The sequence below is a fragment of the Boleophthalmus pectinirostris genome, unplaced genomic scaffold (genome assembly GCF_026225935.1).
Source record: "Boleophthalmus pectinirostris isolate CB_2022bp ecotype Guang Dong unplaced genomic scaffold, ASM2622593v1 HiC_scaffold_6, whole genome shotgun sequence".
NCBI lineage: Eukaryota > Metazoa > Chordata > Actinopteri > Gobiiformes > Gobiidae > Boleophthalmus > Boleophthalmus pectinirostris.
Genome location: NW_026571447.1, coordinates 16,193,001 through 16,213,264, shown reverse-complemented (window position 1 = coordinate 16,213,264; position 20,264 = coordinate 16,193,001). Strand labels below are relative to the sequence as shown.

Here is a 20,264-nt window from a genome sequence, read left to right as displayed (position 1 = left end):
TAATGATTAGAGTGAGCAACTTGAGGTTTTGGATGCAATACGAGAAAACAAAGATATTAACTTTTAACATTAAGCTTTATTATTGGCAGACTGTCATATGGGGTTCTTCTAGTTTATAGTTTATGTCTGTATTTCACAAATGTAGGTTAGAACTAGTAACAGTTGGTCCTGCGTTTACAAAAAAATTTTGTCATTTCACATAAAGTAGCATTCTTGAGAATGTTTTAATACAAAGAGTGAAGCCACCAATAGATTTCACTGTAGCTTTAAACAGCCTAAGGTCCTTTTCATTATTCAGCAAAATGATTTCTGTGGTAGGATGGTAGCCCTATACTCATGGTAGAGCTGATGGTTGAACAAGTGTCTTTGAGGTTATACATTTAAGAGAAACAGCACGTTGCTTGCGCTGCTGCCTCTGCCCACTCCTCAGACTAGACTACCTTTTAACGTGACGTTGGTAAAGTCCTATTTCTTGAGCGCACTTAGAAACAAACGCACGTTAAGGGCTGCGGGAGGAGAAGTCATGATGGAGAGATGGAGAGCAGTCAATGTTCCTAATGGAACACTTATGCCTTAATGTCAGCCAGCCTCAATATAAGTCATTATAGGCCAACTCTCTGTGAAGTGCCTATGTGAGGCTCACAGGAGACACGTGTGTATTGCTGTAAATTCCTCAATGTTGAAACGCACTGATAAAATGACAAGCTCTACTGACTGTAGGTTACAACCTGTGTCGAGTCACAGCCAAACGGCCCGTTCATCAGATGCATCTAAAGATGTATCTGGCCTACGTGGCGGGGAAAGCTCAAAGCTCACGTACTTTATTTGTTGTTCAGAGCACGTGATGTGAACCTGTTGCTATGATTGTCAGCTTTTGCGTCTTTTGCCAGTAGACCTCTGCCTATTTTTCACGTACGAAAGAACAAAAACAATGCTAATCTTTATAGAAACAGCCAGGGAAAGCAGTTAAGAAGACCAACGTAGAGTTTTAGGTACTGTGGTAATTCATGGCCCCGTTTAGGCCATAGAATGAAATCCAAACAAAAGGCTTATTGGAGTTTATGTGCCTTAAAGCCAAGGCTATATGACAAACTATTAATAGATTTGTGCATGTGTTGGTCCAACACGAAGAACCCACCCAAGTACCATCCCAGGTGCTGCGTTCACGGAACCAGCGCGATGCAGACCACATGAACCACTTGACTTGTTTCACCTGTGCCACATCCCCGCGCTCTCGTTTCCTCCGTGCGCTCGCTTTCGCAGAAATCCTTTGCAGCGTTGTCTACGTGTTCCATATACGACCGCAAACCCTGCACACATGCACACATAACACTGCACAGAGCTTTTGTCAGTGCACATAAAACATCCATCATGACTTACGGTAAAGAGGCATCCACAGCGATGTAGGCCTAGGAGTCGACCACATCCTTTACGCACCAAAGAAGAGCGCGACTGTATGTTTTCAGTGTACAGAAAGAAATCTTTGACTGTGAAGTGGCTACTTTGTGTAATTTAGGCCTAAATCTTTATTTTTTATTTATTTTTAACAATAAAACATAGGCCTGCATTCAAAGATAAGAACAGCAAAAGGCCTACGCGTATAATGAACTGAAACGTATACCCTTTCCCCTCTTTCAATAGTGATTCATCGTTTAAAATAAAAGTTTTCTTTTGTTTCTTTCCCCTCATCATTTTTTCTTGTAGCCTGAATTCCTTTGCTGTAATTTTATAGGACAGAGTTGCCCTCTGCTGTTTTGTTAGTGCAATAATACTAGCAGTAGCCTACAATATTTGTTAAATGTTTACATTGAAAGCGCCTGTTTATTAATTTTCTCATTGTATTATGTCATAATGTGCTGAGTAACCTCGATTCAGTTTGATGATAATTCATTTAACTTTCGCAAATTTAAGTAGACCGGTTAAAGGAAAACTATCTACTGTAGGGCAACTGTTACACCAACACATATACATGGACATTTTTGGGTTTTATATAAAGATTGACTGACTAAGATATAACCATACACTATTTTTAGTCTCTATTACAGTCACATTCTGCCTGAAATTGCTGCCAGTCTATTAGTATTTTCAGTACAGATACTTGGTAATAAATCTGCTAAATGATAAATCTCTGTAAGAAAAGAAACACACATACACACAAACATATATTTATATTATGTATATATATATATATTTTTTTATTTTCGAATTTTCCATTGTCTCTACAAATTCTCATTAAGATTCAAGTCAACACTGTGGCCATGCTGCTTTAAAACATTAATAGACGACTGCTGTTTGGCCACATTTTCAAGACCACTGTTTGGGTTGATGTCAGGCTGATGAAGCCACTCCACTTCTTAAAGAATCTTTTGGCACACTATGGGTTGCCAGTAAAAATCAGATAACCCAATAATAATGATTTGATTTTGGTGTGTTTACACGCCCAAGAAAAAACACCTGGTGACATGTGTCAGTTTGTCTTTAGATTTTCAAGTAACTGTTATAGCCTATTTGACAAACAAAGTAGCCTACTATAACTTTAAAGGCACAGTATGAAACTTTCTGGAGGCAGCATATTGCCTGCATGGAAATAGAACGTTAAAACCATACTTTAGAACAACCTTTTACTATTTTTTTTTCTTTTTTTTTATAGTATAACTATTATTATAACATTTTCTCTTTCACTCTTGTCTTTGCCACAGTTTGCCCTTTTTTGCAGGATTTTCTCAGCTGAGAACAATCAGATAGCCTATAACTGTTTACATGACATTTCAATAATCAATAATAAATCAGAAATCAGATCATGAACAGATTTTAGGTGTGCATGTAAACACAGTCTCTTTCAGGATCTGAATCTTTCTAACTGACTGTGTCCTCATAACTGACCCCACTATCACTGTCTGTTGAGGTTTCTTCAATGTAACCATGTGGCGGACTCATGAACAGCTGAGGCGTGTTGAGTTTCTGTGAAGAAGAATACAGTCAGAGAGCACAAGGGCCCTCTGTTTTCCACATATATAAGCCTGTGCACATCAGCCTTCTGCAGCACCAAGATGAGGATTGTGCAGCTCAGATCTCAAAGAGGAGGAGCCAACATCACATCACGTCATATAAAGAGTATTATCTCAGCTCAGAGCTCTAGACCAATCTGCTCTAATTCCACAACAATCTGAAGGCCTGCAGTGAAGCACTTGCCAAAACAACGATTTCTTCATCTAACTTATAATATTTACAATGGCATTACTACTTTACAAAATAGCCAACTTAGACATTTTTTTTTTTTAATATTGTAATAGGGGTGTAATAAATATTTCACTGCACATTTCTAATGACATATGCCAGTCCAGAACATTATATTCAATATGTGGTAGTGTCATTTGCTCATATTGTAATTTACGTGAGCCTCATACACTAATTTGTGGTCATCTGTAGCATGATTTAAGTTTGCAGAAAGGTCAAACAAAAGGTTAAAGATCGTGCTGCAAAGAATTACATCTTTTAACAGAGCGTGAGGTAAAACAGAGTTGAATAGTTATGGAAGTTCATCTTTCACTGATTCCCATTTCCCCCTAAAGTATTATAGGTGAAACATGGGTTCAGTTGTTAAAATGCACAAATGCAAATGTTGAGAAATAAATAAATGAATGTAAGTACCAAAAATATGTACTCTGATTATTAATTTAAAGTAACTCTATTCTAGTACAGTTACCTTTTCATTTGATGGTATTCAGAATACAGTTACTTCCCTAAATTAAAAGGAAAACATGGCAGTACTTCATATGAAAATTTTTGCTTTGAATTGCATGGTGGGAAAACAGATTTTGCATTGTGTGTATTTGTGATTTTTGTGTCTAATTACACATAAATTAATGCAAAATAACAAGTTGTCTGTAATTATATGTCATGTTTTTATACTATAATATAATGCAACTCAATGTAAAAGTACCCCAAGTATTCAGAATGCAGTACCCTGATCCAACTATGTATCAGAATATGCTACAAAATACAATTTAATGTAGGTATTCAGTATTCTGAAACTAAATAAAATTTCAGTGTATCCTTCCTGTCACTGTATGTGTATTCACATACACCACCACTGTGACCAAAGGTAGACATGCAAACTTTCAAACACTCTCTACTTTAACACAGTATAGAAAAACTTAGCTGATTAACTAGTAAGCTGTTTTCTTTCTCCATAACAAACTCTGCCTTTAGACAGTGGAGCTCAGCAGGAGAGGGGAGACTGAGGTGCTTGACTGACAGAGTAGTGAAGAGCACACACAGAGGAGGTCAGGGGGAGGGTCAAAGTTCAGGCTTCTGTGGAGATGAGGAGAGGTTACCGGAGGACAGACTGAAGGACTGGCTTATTACACTGGGAAGGCTTCTTACATCATTTCTCTACTGTTTCATAACACATTGGACATAAAAGGGCATAGGCTACTGCAGACCTGTTTAGTTCTTCAACTATTTTGATTGAAACACACAGAAGCCAATCAAGAAAGATGCTAAATTCCTGATTATATACCATTAAAGCCTGTTGTCCATATAGGCCTCGGCTGCAATTCCTCATAACTACAACTAGATGTCCCCCTATCAACATTTTTCAGTTCTGTGTTCTCACTACGGCTCACATCACATGGGTTTTCACTGGGATACTCTTGCTAAATACACATTTCGTAATCAGCCAATCACACTGCTTTCTTTTCAGCACTGTTTTTTTCCTAATAAGTAGTTGCGTCACGTGACATGGTGAAGGCATCACATCCATCGGGAGATGGCGCTGTTTGTGTGGGAATTTTTCCACAGATGCCTCAGCATGAGTCTGGGTTTCTACTACACAGCACGCAAGATTATGTAATGTTTACTATTATGACACTTTCTTGTGCAAGGTGATGTGTATTTGTTAGTAAAGCCACATGTCATTGATTCATAGACCGGCTGTGCCCAGTGCCAACCTCAAACCTGCCATCGCCTCAAAATTGTTCATCTTTAATAGACATGGTCCTCAACACTCCGGTTTGTCTCCAATGCGAGTAACTACGCGGGGTTAACCGAGTTTACAGCAGGCCACGCCCCTTCAGTCCAGCTGGTGGCAACACTCGTGATGACATCACCTGCGATGGCGCCTATTGGCTCGGAGACGATGTCCACGTGCCCAATCGCCTACTGCTGTGGTGACGGCAGCGGAGAGCGGCCCGTTTAGTTGTACGGGAGCGGGCGGAGCCGTGAGGGTACCCACGTCACCGGGAGCTCCAGAAGGCGCTCTGATTGGACAAGAGCGCTGAAAGTGAGCGTCTGTTGCTGAGAGAAAAGACTGAGGACAAGAGCAGTTATCAAAAGGTACTAAGGCTCTTTTCTGTGTTGCACGACAATTTGCAAACACACACAACGCACGTCTATGCTTGTAAATCAGATGCCAGATCTGATTGTTATATTCTGTAACAATCATGAAATACATGAACATTTCACTGCTTCTCTCATTAATGCGACAAGAAGTAATATCCACACTGAAGAACTTTCTTTTAGACCGATTTGTGTCTGCAGAACTGGAGGGGTTGATGCATTAACACGGTCTGCCTAAGGATGGCACTTGTGCTGTCAATTATGGTAAACATACTTTTGGCTGGAGGGAGGGGACATTTGTGCCTTTTTATTGGCCCTGTGATATTTGCTCCCACCCCTAGACCCTCCTCCATGCTGTTCCTATGGTTCCCAAAGCTCTTATTGGGTACTGTAAAGTTTGGGAGAGTGGACTGGCCTGGCTCAGCATCAGCGCTCCCATTGGCTGAACCTCGCTGTCTGTCAAGCGGACTCTGACAGCCTGCCCCGCCCACTTTCCCGGGCTCACGAAGCTGATTGGCTACTGTACCTGTCAGCTACCTCTGATTGGTCAGCGATGCCAGCTGTTAGTAGTTCATTCACCATTTTGTGACTGTAGTGGAAAAGAAGAGCGATAGTTTTTTGTATCCTTGTTTGAGTTTCTGAGGGGGAAAGACATGTTTTGTGGAGGGAAAGTTAAGTGTGATCCCTCACTGCACAGTGGTGAAAACCGACAGCAAAAGGATGTTACGAAGAGTTGTGCGAACCTTCTCGACAAGAAAATAGGACTATAAATCTTTGCCTGGCGAAAGGACAAACAGCTTGGTAAGTTGTGACCAAGTTAGCAGAACACAGTAGAGACTAACCAAAAAAGATTTTAATTTCAGCAAAATGCAATTAGCACGAGCATAGGCTTGTTACCGTCCGAAGGAGCGGATGACACGGTTGTAACGCCGAGGAAGAGCCGAGAAAGAAAGAGAAGGGAGGGGTGTAACAGCCTAAAAACTTTCTCAAATGTTGTACTGCAGTCCCAGTGTCGAAAAATCGTCATGGTCTAACTTCTCGAATGATATAAAATGCAGGTGGATAACACTAAACTCTTCCCTTGACCTTACTTGTCGAGTTTTTGCGTCGAGCGGCGATAGCGTAGTAAAACAATCGTCCTATTTGCAGCATTGCAGCCCTAATGTTGGCTACAGGGCACAATACTCCACCTTGTTATCGAAACGTGACTTTCCGACATTAGTAACGCATTATAGCGTACGTACTCAATCGGCTGTGTGTGTGTTCAGACGACGTCTTTATGTGAGCTCTCGTAGTCTGACACTGCTGCGTACTACGACTACTACCGCCACTACAATCGTTATAGGGCTGCTTACTAGAGCGAATCATCCAAACGTAAAGGATGCGTCTTATTATGTTGAAAAGATCTTGGACGTGTGTAATTTCTTTAACCTTATTGAAAAGAGAAAACGCTTTGGAAACAGTTTGGGTTGATTACTTGCTTCGAAATATTTGCATAGTAGGTGGTAGTTTATGAAGGAAATTTAGGCCTGACTATTTAGAAAAATCAAACGTCACTTGAAACCGGTTGTTTGTGTTTATTTCCGAGGCTCGTGCGCAGAGCAGACCGGCGGACTGCCTGAAGTCACATCACTCATGTGACATTGTGTAGCGCCTCTCATAGTACTCACACAGACACAAGGCAAAGAAGCCGGGAAAGCATTTGGACTTTTCTCGGCTTTTCCCTCATTGCCACTCCACTTTGTGCAGCGCAGTCCTGCGCTCCCACCGTGGCACCCCTGACATCTGACTGGGCAATAGGAAAGTGTTTTGTCACGCTTGTCCTGGAGTAGAGCTGTTATAAGCCCTTGTATATAGTATTGTTTGTGCCATTTGAACTTCAAGTGCCTTCACCTGCTTTGCAGATAAACAGTGCCGTGCATGGTCAGATCTTCATTATTGCACCTGTGTACACAGAGGACAAATCTCTAAAGGTGTAGACTTCTCATGGAGCGGTCATTGATGTGGAATTGGCAGTTCTGCCAAAACAAGCTCTCCTCTGATCTATGCCAGAGCCTTCTGAGAGGACACACTTTTTGTCCCTCCATTAGTCTTTTATATGTAAGACTTAATATGTAGCCTGTAGTTATTATGCCAACGACTCACTAGACAGTGCCAGTATTTTGAATACGTCACAATGGATGCTCTCAACAACAAGCACTCTCATACACTTAACAGCTCGCTCTGTCGCTACACCGAAACACTCTAAATATTTTCCATTCTTGGTTCTTGATTCTTGTTGTCTGTGTGCAGAAATCCCCCTCATTCGTGAAAGAGTCATGTCAGTGTGAGAGGAACTCATTGTATGATCTGCAGTTTCATGTCTGTGTTCTCCCTGGTGACCCACTTAGGGGCACAATCACCCTGCCAGGTCCACATGAGTGTACACGGGTCCTTCTGTCATACCAGTGCATGTTCTGTTCAGGGCAGCCTTCATCTGGCTGCAACCACAGGCCCACACAGAATGAACATAAAATCATAAAATTACAAATTTCTTTGACTGAACAGACAACACTGCATTTTGTCCAATGTGTTGTTGTATACAAAAAGACCCAATGACACCTATAGACAGATGCACCGTGTGCCATAAGAAGCGCCTGCATGCTTCCCCTGCTCGCAGACTACATTATGTGTCATGTTGCGGAGGGGCAAGATCTAGAATCTTCTGGATTCTTTATGACTGAAGAATAAAAAACTATCTACATTACAAGTTTACTTTTGGGAGGAATTGCCTCAACAAATTACCCTTTTGAGGTCTATTTTACAAATATCTTGCTGAATGGCAGCATAAGGCATCACACACACATCTAAAGTCTATCTAAATTTCTATGACAGAAGCTAGTTTAATGCATTTAGTGTTTTCACCTTAGAGTGAGGAAGGTGAATGCTGTTTATGATGTGGTTTATGATATAAAACAGAGGTCCATTTTTGTATGCAGAAAATATGCGCAGTTTGCATAGTGCATGTGTGTGTATGTAAAGTTTAATGTTGTCATGAATGGCAGGGATGTTGGGTGTCATACACAGTTTTTTAAATAGTACAAACCTGTTTTTGCAGCCGATGGAGTATGGTTCAATGACTCTGAATGATACGATGGCATCGGGCACTTCAGAAGGCAGTTGGAAGGTGAAGACGTTACGACTCAACTATACTCATCTGCATCTAGCAGACAATATACTATATTTTAAAATACACTTTTCAATTCACCGTGGCCCTAAAATTTAGCTTTTAACTCCAGCATCCAATATGTTTATTTTCCAACTTGAGAGAAATGCACTGCCCATATTTTTTGTTCTCTTGTTGATAAAAGCAAGAGTCTGAATGTGCAGTATTTGATCTTTTTGAGGATCATGCAGACTCAAGCTTTTTTATTTTAGATGTTTTATTTTATTTTAAACAGTATTATAGTCATTAACAAAATAATGACGTCCATAATAGACTGTATTAAGCCAACAGTTTACACACATATTCCCCACTGGGTTATGGGCTGGAGCCTGGAGCATGTTCTAGAGGCCTTCAGCATGACCAAACACATTTTTCCAGGCTCAGCTCAGATCCTCTGCATGTCTTTAGTCAGCGGCCTGACTCCTTCCTGTCTTTTTTCTATAACACCACAGCACTAGGTCTCAGGGCCGTCCACACTGGCCAAGGACTGGTATGTAGAACATTCCAGCGCATTTTATTTCTTTATTTGTGCTTTTTCTGCTTTAAGACTGAACACTGTTATAAGGACACTATAGAGTACTTCTTTGTCCTTACAATTTCAGATTTGTGCTTTAGTTTGTTTTTATTTTCAATCTTATCAAGTGTGATTTCCCTATAGTTAGAAATTCTCTTGGGTGTTTTCAGCATGTTTGATTATACAAAATTGAGATAGTGACTAAAAAGTGTAAAAAGAGTGAGGGGAGAGAGGGAAGGCTAGTGCGTGCGGAAGACTGGAAATTCCCAAAGAGCACCGTCCACACACAGGCCGTATCTGAGCACACAGACACACACTTGTGCTGGGCTGTCTTGCTGCTGCTCGTCTGGGTGACCTCAACAGAACCGTCTCTGATCAAAGTCCATTTAAATGCAGCTTAGCGTGGCTTTCCCGAGCTAAAAACACAACACATGAGGTCTGTACTACGTAGCGTGGGAAGCTACTCGATCACCGCATGTTGAGAACAGCGTCTAGATAAGGGACTGTGTAAGAACATTTTTATTCTGCATGTGTTACATCAAAGTTCGAAAGTGAAACTGTGACTCTGTGATGGATGGTCTCATTGCATTGTGCTTTACAAGATACCCAGTGCATTATACAGTTCATAATTACAGTCAGTCATTTAGTTAAAGACGTGGGTTTTTAAAGATAAATATCTTTAAAAATGAAGAAGGTTAGTGTGGATGAGTCTCTGATGTAACGTTTTGAAGAGTACGTCCTGTATCGTTCAGATTATGAATGTTCCTGGATCAGACGGATTTTTTCACTGTTTTTCTTGGACAGACTAATCATATGTGAACTCATAAATGCACAAAGGTTCTGATTTGTTTATTTTTTAAAATTACTTTACCGGTAATACAACACTGTGGTGATTGGGAGGGATAGATTTGTCTTCAGACTGAAACAATTTCATAGGAATAGCATACAAAAAAGTTTTAATTCTTACTTTACTACTTAAAATCTTATGCTATTTTCAGACATTACAAGGTCCAAGTAGTACTGTATTCTGCTGTCGTATCTGTTGGTTCCAATGCATTTCCTAATAATATAGCAATTTTCTCAATTACAAATTTATTTCTTGCTTAATTGTCGTGGTCAGAATCTCATAGTCTTCACACCACTAATCCACTAATATTGCTGTTTTGATGTTTATCACTCCAAAACTGAAATGGCAAATACAGTTGTTTCATATTGAGACAATACCTAATTTTTAAAATATTGTACTTCAACCTTCACAACTGCTTCTTGACTTTTAGGGGCAATTTCACACTCTAGTGGTCTTTTCAACACTTCAAACATTTTATACAAGCCACCTGTATGAATAAGTACTGCTACATCAATGATTACATATTTTCTATTTCTGTTTTTCAGCTTCCAAAGGAGGACAAAAGGAGTGAAAGCCAAGCAAGGAAAGAAAATAGGAAGACTGACTATAAAGGAGTGCCTTAAAAGTGAGAGAAGAAGAAGGAGCGCAATTAAAAGCACTTTGTAAAAGGGGAAAGAAGACATGAGACCAATAAAGAAACCGAGAGGCCGGGGAAGGAAAAGGGGGGGCCCGCATTCTCCCCCAGAGAAGGACGCCAAAAGATTCAGGAGGGAAACACTTGTCAAGACAACAGAGCACACAACCAAAACACTGACTAGTCCTTCCCCACGCAAACACCCTCCGCCCACTGCCTACACCACTAACAAGGAGCCAATGATAAGCAGCAGTGCACCCTCAGTAGGGCCTGTTGCACTGAGGCAACCTGTGGAGTCGGCTGAGAAGGACACAAAGAAGCCACAAGAAAAGATGGAGAAGAAAACGATAGGCACAAATGGAACTAGCACTACGTCTGCAGACAGCGGAGCATCTTCTACCTCTCCTTCAGCACCCGTCTCCACAGCCATGCCCCCGGCAGCCACAAATCACAGCCACGTCACCACCTCGGTCTCAAGTAGGAAAACAGCCACTTTCAAAGCCCGCATCCCCAAGAAGAAATATACGTATGAGCACTTTGTGAATAACACCCTGACTGCCATTAATGCCCCCAGCCCTGCTTCTTCTCAAAACAACTGCAATATCAACAACAAAGTCAGTGACAGTATACACAAGATTAATAATATCAAGCATAGTAACATTAATAGTGATAGTAATGATAAAAGCTCTATTAGTAACATGGTCAATAGTAGCAGGAATAATTTTGTCAATAACATTTGCAGTAAAAGTAATACTTGCTCAGGTAATACCCCCCCACAGCTAACTGTGGGTAGTAATGCAACACAAGTGAATCACTTTGTCCCCATGGACAGTAGGGCTCTCAGGACAGAGGGCTCCCAAAAGGAGCCCATAGAGAATGAGTCTGAAGGAACCCCAAACTCAGTGCACTCCTCGTCCACTGACACAGCCAGTGAGCACTCAGCTGAGCTGGACACGGTGGAGACAACAGGACCAAATCATTCAAGTCATTCGAACTTTCCCACCCCCCTCTGCCACTCATCACCCAAGGAGGTCAGCCATTCAGATGGACTAGCCCAAGCTCTGGCCAAAGGCATGAAAAACCAGAGGGTTCTTGCGTGTCAGATAAAGAGGAGTGTGGAGGGTGGGGTGAATGGGAGGGACTTGGGTGCACTGTCTCGTGTGTTTAAGCCTGGTGTGGTGCGCTGTGTGAGTGGAGGGACTGTTGAAGTCCAACTCCAAGGAGAAGAGAGACTTGTTCAATACCCTTTCCATGGTGATACTGTGATTACATCATCGCCTGAGGCCAAGAACACTGTGGAGTTAATTTTGGACGCCCCCCCACCTGGCATGGCACCTGTGGCTGTGGGAACACAAGTGTGTGTGCCATTTGGTGGAGAAGAGGGAGGGCCTCTGTTTTATAGGGAAGGGATTGTGACGCAGGTGGACCCCCACCCTGGGGTGTCGTTCCCCTACCGGGTGCTCCTCGATGAACAGATTCTGGACAGGCAGAAGGCTGGCAAAGAGAATGAAAGACTGGCCGTTTGGGTGTCTCGACAGAGCCTGAGACTGCTCACCCCTCCCTGGGAAGTTCCAAATTTGGACGGTGGTAGGGCAAAGGAGAGGGAGCGAGAAAGAGAAAGGGAGGAGAGGGAGCGGAGGGAGGAGATGGAAGTAGAGAGGGAGGTGTGTCAGTTGAGTAAGGGAATGGGGGTGCTTGGAGGAGGGGGCAGGCTAGGTCATAGTTTTTCACACCAGGGGACCACTGCGGGGCGTCCTTATGTTAATGTAAATCCACCATCCCACTCTGCTACAGGGACGCCCAGCATAGGGGCCAGCCCTGACATCAGAGTGCAGGCAGAGAGACAAAAACAGGCAAACATTCCTGAAGAGGATGTGGAACTTTCACAGTTAAATATGGGCCTGACTGTTACTCCCAGAACAGCGGCTGGCACCCCTCATAACACAAATCTCCTGTCTAAGAGTAGTGGCTACCCCTCCTCCTCCCCTCACCTCACAGTGGTGCGTGGTCTGGGGCCTCCTCACCTGTCAGCCCTTACTGGCCCTCAGCCACCCCCTTCTCCAGCCTTATTAACCTCTGATATGAGCAATCCCACTTCAAACCTACCTCCATCCAAAACCACTCCATCCCAAACCCCTACTCCCACTTCCTCTACCTCCTCTCGTTCCAGGACACCCCTGTCATTAGCACAACAGAAGTACAAAAAGGGTGATGTGGTGTGTACCCCCAATGGTATCCGTAAGAAGTTTAATGGAAAGCAGTGGCGGAGGCTGTGCTCCAGGGAGGGCTGCATGAAGGAGTCCCAGCGCAGAGGCTACTGCTCCAGACACCTGTCGATGAGGACCAAAGAGATGGAGGCGGCTGGAGGCGAGCGGGGCGGGGGCAGCAGCTCAGGTACCCTCACCCCGTCTGACCTGAGAGGCAGAGCTAGCAGTGAGCTGGACTGGGATGACACGTCAAGAGAGGGCAGTGAGACGAGCAGCAGAGGAGACTCCAGACCCCGTCTAGTGCTGCCCTCACTTGTCCCACATGACCTGTCCTCACGCTTCGACTTCGATGAGTGCGAGGCAGCCACCATGCTTGTGTCTTTGGGGAGTTCCCGTTCAGGGACACCATCTTTTTCTCCAATCTCCAACCAGTCTCCCTTCTCCCCGGCCCCCTCTCCCTCCCCTTCTCCTTCTCTTTTTGGTTTTAGGCCAGCTAACTTCTCCCCCATTACAGCCTCCCCAGTGCTGTCACATCGTAGGCACAGGCAGCTCAGCGGGGCAGGGGTAGCAGGGGGGACTGGGGGCTCTAAAGCTGCCCATGGGGGAGGAGAAAAAGAGAGACACACCTCTGGCCACATTCAGCCGTCCTTCCAAAACAACCTAACTTTTACTGTCCCTATGAGCCCTAGCAAACGGAAGGCTGACACTCCTGCCCCAGCTCCCCTCATCTCCCACCATCATGACTACACTCCCAAGACAGAGCAAGAGCAGGGTGAGCTCAGCGGCTCCTTCAGGGTCCTTTCACCAGCTGCACATTCTCGTACGCATACTCCCACTTTCTCCCGGCCCCGGGGAGTCACTACACCCTCCTCTAGTAGACCCCCGTCTGCTGCTGCTGTCTCCCCTCCTCCTCTGCTAGTCTCTCCCACCCCTCCCTCTCCGCTGCCACCTGACGGAGGGTCTCGCCGCATGGTGCCAGTTACCCAGCAAGCTTTGCGTGACTCCCCTGTTATTGTCAGAAATCCTGAAGTCCCTCTGGCGAAATTTACAGAGTGCCCTGTTGGACGAGGAGGGTCTGAGGCAGGCACTGACTCTTCCACAGACACTGCTGTGACTCTTACCCCTCAACCCATCTCTGGCCTCCAGGTGCCTGTCCCCATAAACGCCGCCTCAGGCAGTGTTCCCAATGGCACAGTGATTCTGCGGAGCCCGGCCCAGACTCTGGTGCTCGTGTCCCCTTCACCCTCTGCTCTGCCCACCACTGACACCCCTGCTGCCCCCCTGCAGGCCCTGTCAGTGACCGTCAGCACAACAGTGGCTCCCACTGCGAACAGCACAGACAGCTGTGGGGATGGAGGGGAGAACAGGGAGAGTGGGTTTGGAGGGGAGCTCCAGCAGCCTGTTCCCTGCCACCCGTCTCCCACTGCACTCCTGCCCCTCATCCTGCCAGCAGAAAGCCTTCACCCTGCCCCTCGCAAAGACATCATTATGGGACGCCCTGGCACAGGTGAGTGGCTCCACACACACTCATATTTAGGATAGAATTCTTTTAGCAAACATTGTCACAAAAAAGATAATCCTTCATTAGCTTGATAAATTAGTAAAGCTTCTATATCAGCAGTTTGTGATGAATAATGTCACTGAGTGTGTGTTGTGCTGCGTACACTGTTACACTTGAGAGTGTAACACTTTCTTACCCTATAATACAGTTCTTATAAATATCCCTTTGTAATTTTATTAAACATTTTATAAAGCTTGTCAAACTTTTGAAATATAACAAACATAAGTAATAAATCTGTGGTCACTAGTCAACTGCTTAGAGTGTTTAACTTTATTTTTACTATGCTAAGAGCCAGTTCCAAAAACAAATCTTATGTTAGTTTGTGAACAGACTCTTAAAAAGAAAATCATGCAACGGGCTGCAAAAATATATATTTTTTTATTCAATGCTTTGTTTTTTTTTCAGGGGGACACACACCACACCACACACACACACACACACACACACACACACACACACACACACACACACACACACACACCGTCAATAATTCCAGCTAATGAGCAAATGTTATAATATATATTATATATATAACATATGTTATAGATGTTATAAAAATAACAGTTTTGCTAAGATAATACATTAACTAACGCATGAGTTCATGTTTAACCATCTCATTAATTTAGATGCAGCTGTGTGAAGTGTGTATAGGTAATGTCCCTCTTCCTCAGAAATAAGTCTTTGGGTCACGACTGGTGTGTTTGTGACTGTCCCAGGTTCCTCCCTCAATTCATTTACATTTTGTTCTATTTAACCCATCATAAAATAACATCTGAAAACATACATCTTATAAACAGGCATGTTTTGTGCAACTCAGCTTTTCCTAATGTTACAGATGAGGAAGAACAAACAGAATGTTATAGTAGCTTTGAGAAAACCCAAACAAAAAAAAAAAAATAATTTATTAACTTACTGTTAATGCTATGTTATGTTTTGTTTTTCAGTTATTTTTTTATCTATATAAAACACTGTTGTTGTGCACACAATATCAACTTCATAATCATGTAGAATTCTGCGCAGTAGCTGCCACACCACAGGACAAACAGGCACATGTATAAAGAGAGAAATTTCCTCGTCTTTAGGATGGTGGAGTTTATGTCACACCACAACAACAAAGATGACAGGTGTAAAGAAAGAATACAATTGTTTAAAAATAATATACTCATTCATTACTATTTCTGTAGGCTTAATTTGTAGAAACATGTTAAGGACGTTTCAAGGTGTGGACCTACACCGAGGAGAAAAACAGTGTAGTGAATATGTACACAGCTTGTAAAATAGGCTGTAGTTTAATTAAAATTAAATTTATAGTTTCAAAGTATAGTTAGTAATTGTCTGTATTTAGTAATTAATTGAATTTATTATAACAATTGAAGTGAAAAAATAAAATAAATCAAAACATTAAAAAACAAAAAAGGTCAGGTCTTGTGAGAAGTTGTCAAATTATATTAAGTATGAATACAAAAATTGTGTTATGTAGTACATGCCACGTACTATTTAAAGGCAAGAATAATTTAGTTAGTTAGTTAGTGTGTATATGGAAAAGATAGAGTGTACATGTATATGTATATTGAATATGTGTTGACTTCAGTGATACTAAGTTCTAAGTTTAACAAACAGAAACTTTTTGGGATAAGTGGGAGCCAGTGCAAGGCCATGCGTTTGAAAATTGTTTTAAAGCAGTCTCCTCCTCCTCCTCCATTAACTGTGCACAGATATAGCCACCGGCTGAGTTTTGTAGGTTTCACTGTTTCGTGTGGGCGTGTGAAGCTGTTTGTTTTTCTGTGTGGGAAAGAGGACGTACTATGCATCATGTGTACCATTGAGACTGTATTATTCACCATCAGCTGCCCGAGCCCACCTCTCTGCTGTGCTACATATGGACACATAGGAAGAGTTGGCGGAGTTCACAGCACCCTGACCATACGCTCCTATGTGTGTGTGAGAACGTATATCCAGCCTATAGCCAGTTTATAGCCCGTGTATGGCCATGGTGTGACAGAGAAAGTGGACAGGGACGGCAGCTCTGTCATTTTGACTGTACGGTCCCTCCTCACGCTTCCTTTCTGCAGAGGAGAGGACGCTGAGTGAATGAATACCATGGCTTTATGTGTGAGAGAGTGTGTGTCTGTGCATTTAGCTGAAAATGTGTTTGGGCTTATGTGGGTGTTCTCTGCGGCGGGAGATGGGGCGTGCGAGATTTGGAAATACTCAGGGGAGAGAGTGAAATAGGAGGAGGAAACTCCATGTGTACGTCAAAGTTGTGTGTAATATATTTGTGATTTACTGATTGAGGAGGTGTAGATGTAGAATATGCAACACTTAGAATATGTCATCCAGTGCTCTTTTTAAGGCTTACAAAAACTGGAAAATCACTTAACAACATGGGAAATTTGAAGTCAGAGAGGACTTTTATAATGCCAGTAACAACAATTCCTGGCCAAATGACTGATTTCACTAAAAGGCTGAGACATGCTTTTGTTCGAACTGTGTCCTTAAAATAATTATAAATAATAAATTAAAATTGGATCTAAATGTTACATATAGCAGCACCAAAATGATGTGGCTTTTACAATCAGTGATTGGTACTAAGTCCTCAGAATGTGTAAGAGATGCACAAGTTGAGAAAGTTAGTGTAAGTGTGTAGGTACAGGGCATAAAAGTTATGGGACAAGGTGAAGGATGAGAGGGCCTGTGTTGTCACGTGTGCAGTGTGTGTGCTGGAAACAGAGTAACTAAGCGTCAATCATTGAGGACCGGATATGATGTGTGAGCGCCAAACGTCTGTTGCTATGGTAACAAAGCAAACATCATAGAGAGGTTGCCTGTATATAACACAGAATATTCACAAATAGAAGTAGCGTAGCAGCTTTCCTCTTGTGTGTGTTTGTGCATGTGTTAGACAGAGGAACTCCTACTTGCAGGGTTACTCCATGCTCTAAGAAACTAGAGCAGTCATGTATGGTGATTAGTTATGCATTATTTACACTGTATGTGAAGTTTGGAAACCAAACATTATTCAAATGAAACCAGCGTTATCTCCTTACTATGTTTTGAAAAAAAACCAAAAAAAAAAACACCTTTTGCATCCTTAAAACTGTTGTGTTATAATCCAGGATCTTAAGTTTGATTTTTGTAACAGATTCCAACTATTTTAACTTGCTTGGTAAATGAAGATTAGATACATGATTTCACCATTCATACTATACTCCAAAAAAGTACTGATGCGCACACTTTTCCACTGGGATGAGTATTTTTCTACTTCTTCGCAGTGTGTCGCTCCCTCTCATCTCTCTTCCATATTGCATTGTTTTAACAAAAATTATGACACGTTAGGATTAACCCTTCGTGTCATCGCAATGCAGTGGTATGGCTCTACAACGCTCTGCTCGGTTCTCTTGATCCTGGTCTACCCGGATACGGATACCCGGGAATAACATCCTCACTCCCTCCCGCCCCTGCTTTACGTAACTCTTAAAGCTCTGCATATCCTTCCTGACCATGGCAACAACCACATCTGGATCACACAGCTCCACAGACTGGCATCAAACATGTCTAGTGGACTACTTTTTACCACAGAAGTCATGGGGAGCTATACTTCTGTGTGTCTGCTCAGATATGCACTTTTAAGCTCTAGTGGAGTTTGATATTTAGTTACTTTTTGATCTGATAACAAATTTTCATTACATGCTTGCCAACACATTATTTTATATGGTTGTAAACGCAAGCATATTTGTTGCATCCATTGTGTGTTTGCATCACCCCTTGGACCCATTTATGAAATAATTACAGTTATATTAAAGCTGATTAAATGTCAAACTTTTTGTGTATGATTTTAAGTGTAGTATAAAGAAAGCAATATTTGCCAGTTTCTAGTACTTTTGCTCTGGATTTTGGTGAGGTTTCCAGTAGATTTTTTCTGCAGGCTAGTGGTGCCCTCAGATGGCCATTTGCACATACTACAAGTTTCCTCACGGCCCTGTAGTCTACCTGTGATGGGTCTTAAGTTTGCAGTTACTTTTTTGCAAAACCTCCATGCATGGGACATTAAGACACGTGGAGTTGAGTATATATGCAACAATGCTGAACTCCTGAATGCTGATAATTTGAAAATGTTTTACTTTTAAAAGTAAAGGAACTTCACATCAGTGCTACATGCTCTTATTGTCTGTAATGAATAACTACATCTAGAATTTAATCCAGCCTAAGCAATAATGTGGTCAGTGCTCAAGTTGTGACCACGGGTGACACAGGGACCTAAACCCAACATAGCTGTTGCTATGGTAACTGCAAAGGACTGGTAGATCGAGTTATAATTGGACGGAGCAAATGCTGGGCTGTGGGAGGGAGAAATACCGAGCACTGGGGTGGAAGATGAATTAAAGGATGAGTAGGATGCTATGGGAGAGTGAGCTGGGGTACATGGAGGTGATGAGTCTGGAGGTGATGAGACAAGAGAAAAGTTTTATCTGTAAAGTCAAAGTCTGATTGGTATTTTAGGGGGTAGAAATATGTCTATGTTCACAAAGCAAAGACGCCCAATGGATGCATCTGAACACCTACACAGATACTGCCTTGCCAGTGCAGCAGCAGGCCCGTGAAAGCTGAGTTGAACTGGGAATCTCTCTTAAACTGATTCTTCACACCTCTCTGTCATGTAAAGATGTGACTAAGTGCTTAAAGCCTACCATTATTTGCCATTTATCTTACGTTGTCATTTCTTCACTCCACAACTTGCTACCCACTTTACACATCTCTCAGCTTTGGTTAACACATGCTCTTCTCAAAGATGTAAACAAATACTGTTAACAACAACTATGTGCAGCTAGAAATGTAATTAAATAGCTTGAGGTGACTGCAGAGCTAGGCCTGTCATAATAACACATTTCGAAGTACTATAAGTATATATACTATAAGTAATATATTGCTGAAGTATATATAGACTATAAACAATAATATTGAAACTAATTTATGCCAGTGACACAATAAACCAAGAGCTGTTTTAAAACTACGAACTACATGCATACACTCAAACACAACGGACTCCAGGCACTCCAAAACAGTAGAAAAAGTGAATACATTGCACGAGGAAAAATATAGTTAAAAGGCCTTTATTTGAATGGCCAAAACCAACGTGTTTCAACCTTAACTGGTCTTAAGCCCTGATGAAGACCAGTTAAGGTTGGCCATTCAAATAAAGGCCTTTTAACTATATTTTTCTTCGTGCGATGTGTTAACTTTTTCTACTGTTTTGGAGTGCCTGGAGTCCGTTGTGTTTGAGTTTTGATCCTTTTTTCCAAGAGCACCCTCTACTTGCTCCTACTGATTGGAACACCTGCAACAAACAGCCACATTTTTGTTCTTTCTACATGTATACACTATTCTAAATCTACAGCATTGTTAAAACACATAAGTTGCAATAAATTAACAGCAAAATGAAAGATTTTAGTACTTAGTAGTGCATCTGTAATGAGTCATAGAAGTTATTAATTGAAACTTATGGCTTCAATCTCATGAAAATAACCAAAAATACCCCATTAGGGCAAGAAAAAACACACACAGTAACTACTGACCCCCAAAAATTATTGTTCCAGCTTTCATATATTAAATTATAAATTGATATAGTAATTATCGTGACAGGTCTATGCAGAACACGATTTGTCATGTTTATGCAGGGTAGTAGTCACTGAAAATGAACTGAATTTAGATTTTGATCACTCAGAGTATTGCTGCAGTTTTAACATCTTTGCTGATCTCACTCTCCCCAAATAGCTTATGATGGTTACTCACTTGTGTTACAAGAATTTGAGTTCATGATAAACACTTTTAAGTATCTTCACATCACTGCCCCAAACCCTTTCTACTTAAGTTCTGTTTGCACAAGTTGTTTTCTCTAAAACCTCCCACCCCCTCTCTCCTGCTGACAACTGTGTCTATTTTTATACTCTGGTCCTGC

At 42.0% G+C, this 20,264-nt stretch overlaps 1 protein-coding gene across 2 annotated transcripts; it reads left to right on the top strand.

Annotated features, from left to right (window-relative positions):
- The first annotated feature begins 5,922 nt into the window (after nt 1–5,922).
- Nucleotides 5,923–14,304, top strand: LOC129411895 (protein capicua homolog). Of its 2 annotated transcripts, XM_055164190.1 has the most exons (3): nt 5,923–6,141; nt 8,438–8,506; nt 10,452–14,304. In XM_055164190.1, exon 3 carries the CDS (start codon nt 10,588–10,590, stop codon nt 14,287–14,289), a length of 3,702 nt encoding a protein of 1,233 aa, XP_055020165.1. In that variant the 5' UTR covers nt 5,923–6,141; nt 8,438–8,506; nt 10,452–10,587; the 3' UTR covers nt 14,290–14,304. The 2 variants fall into 2 exon arrangements, with proteins under 2 accessions (XP_055020165.1, XP_055020164.1); XM_055164189.1 differs by lacking the exon at nt 8,438–8,506.
- Nucleotides 14,305–20,264: the final 5,960 nt, after the last annotated feature.

What these genes read in the sequence shown, in the direction of transcription:
- LOC129411895 (XM_055164189.1), top strand. Translation starts at nt 10,588, where the DNA reads ATGAGACCAATAAAGAAACCGAGAGGCCGGGGAAGGAAAAGGGGGGGC.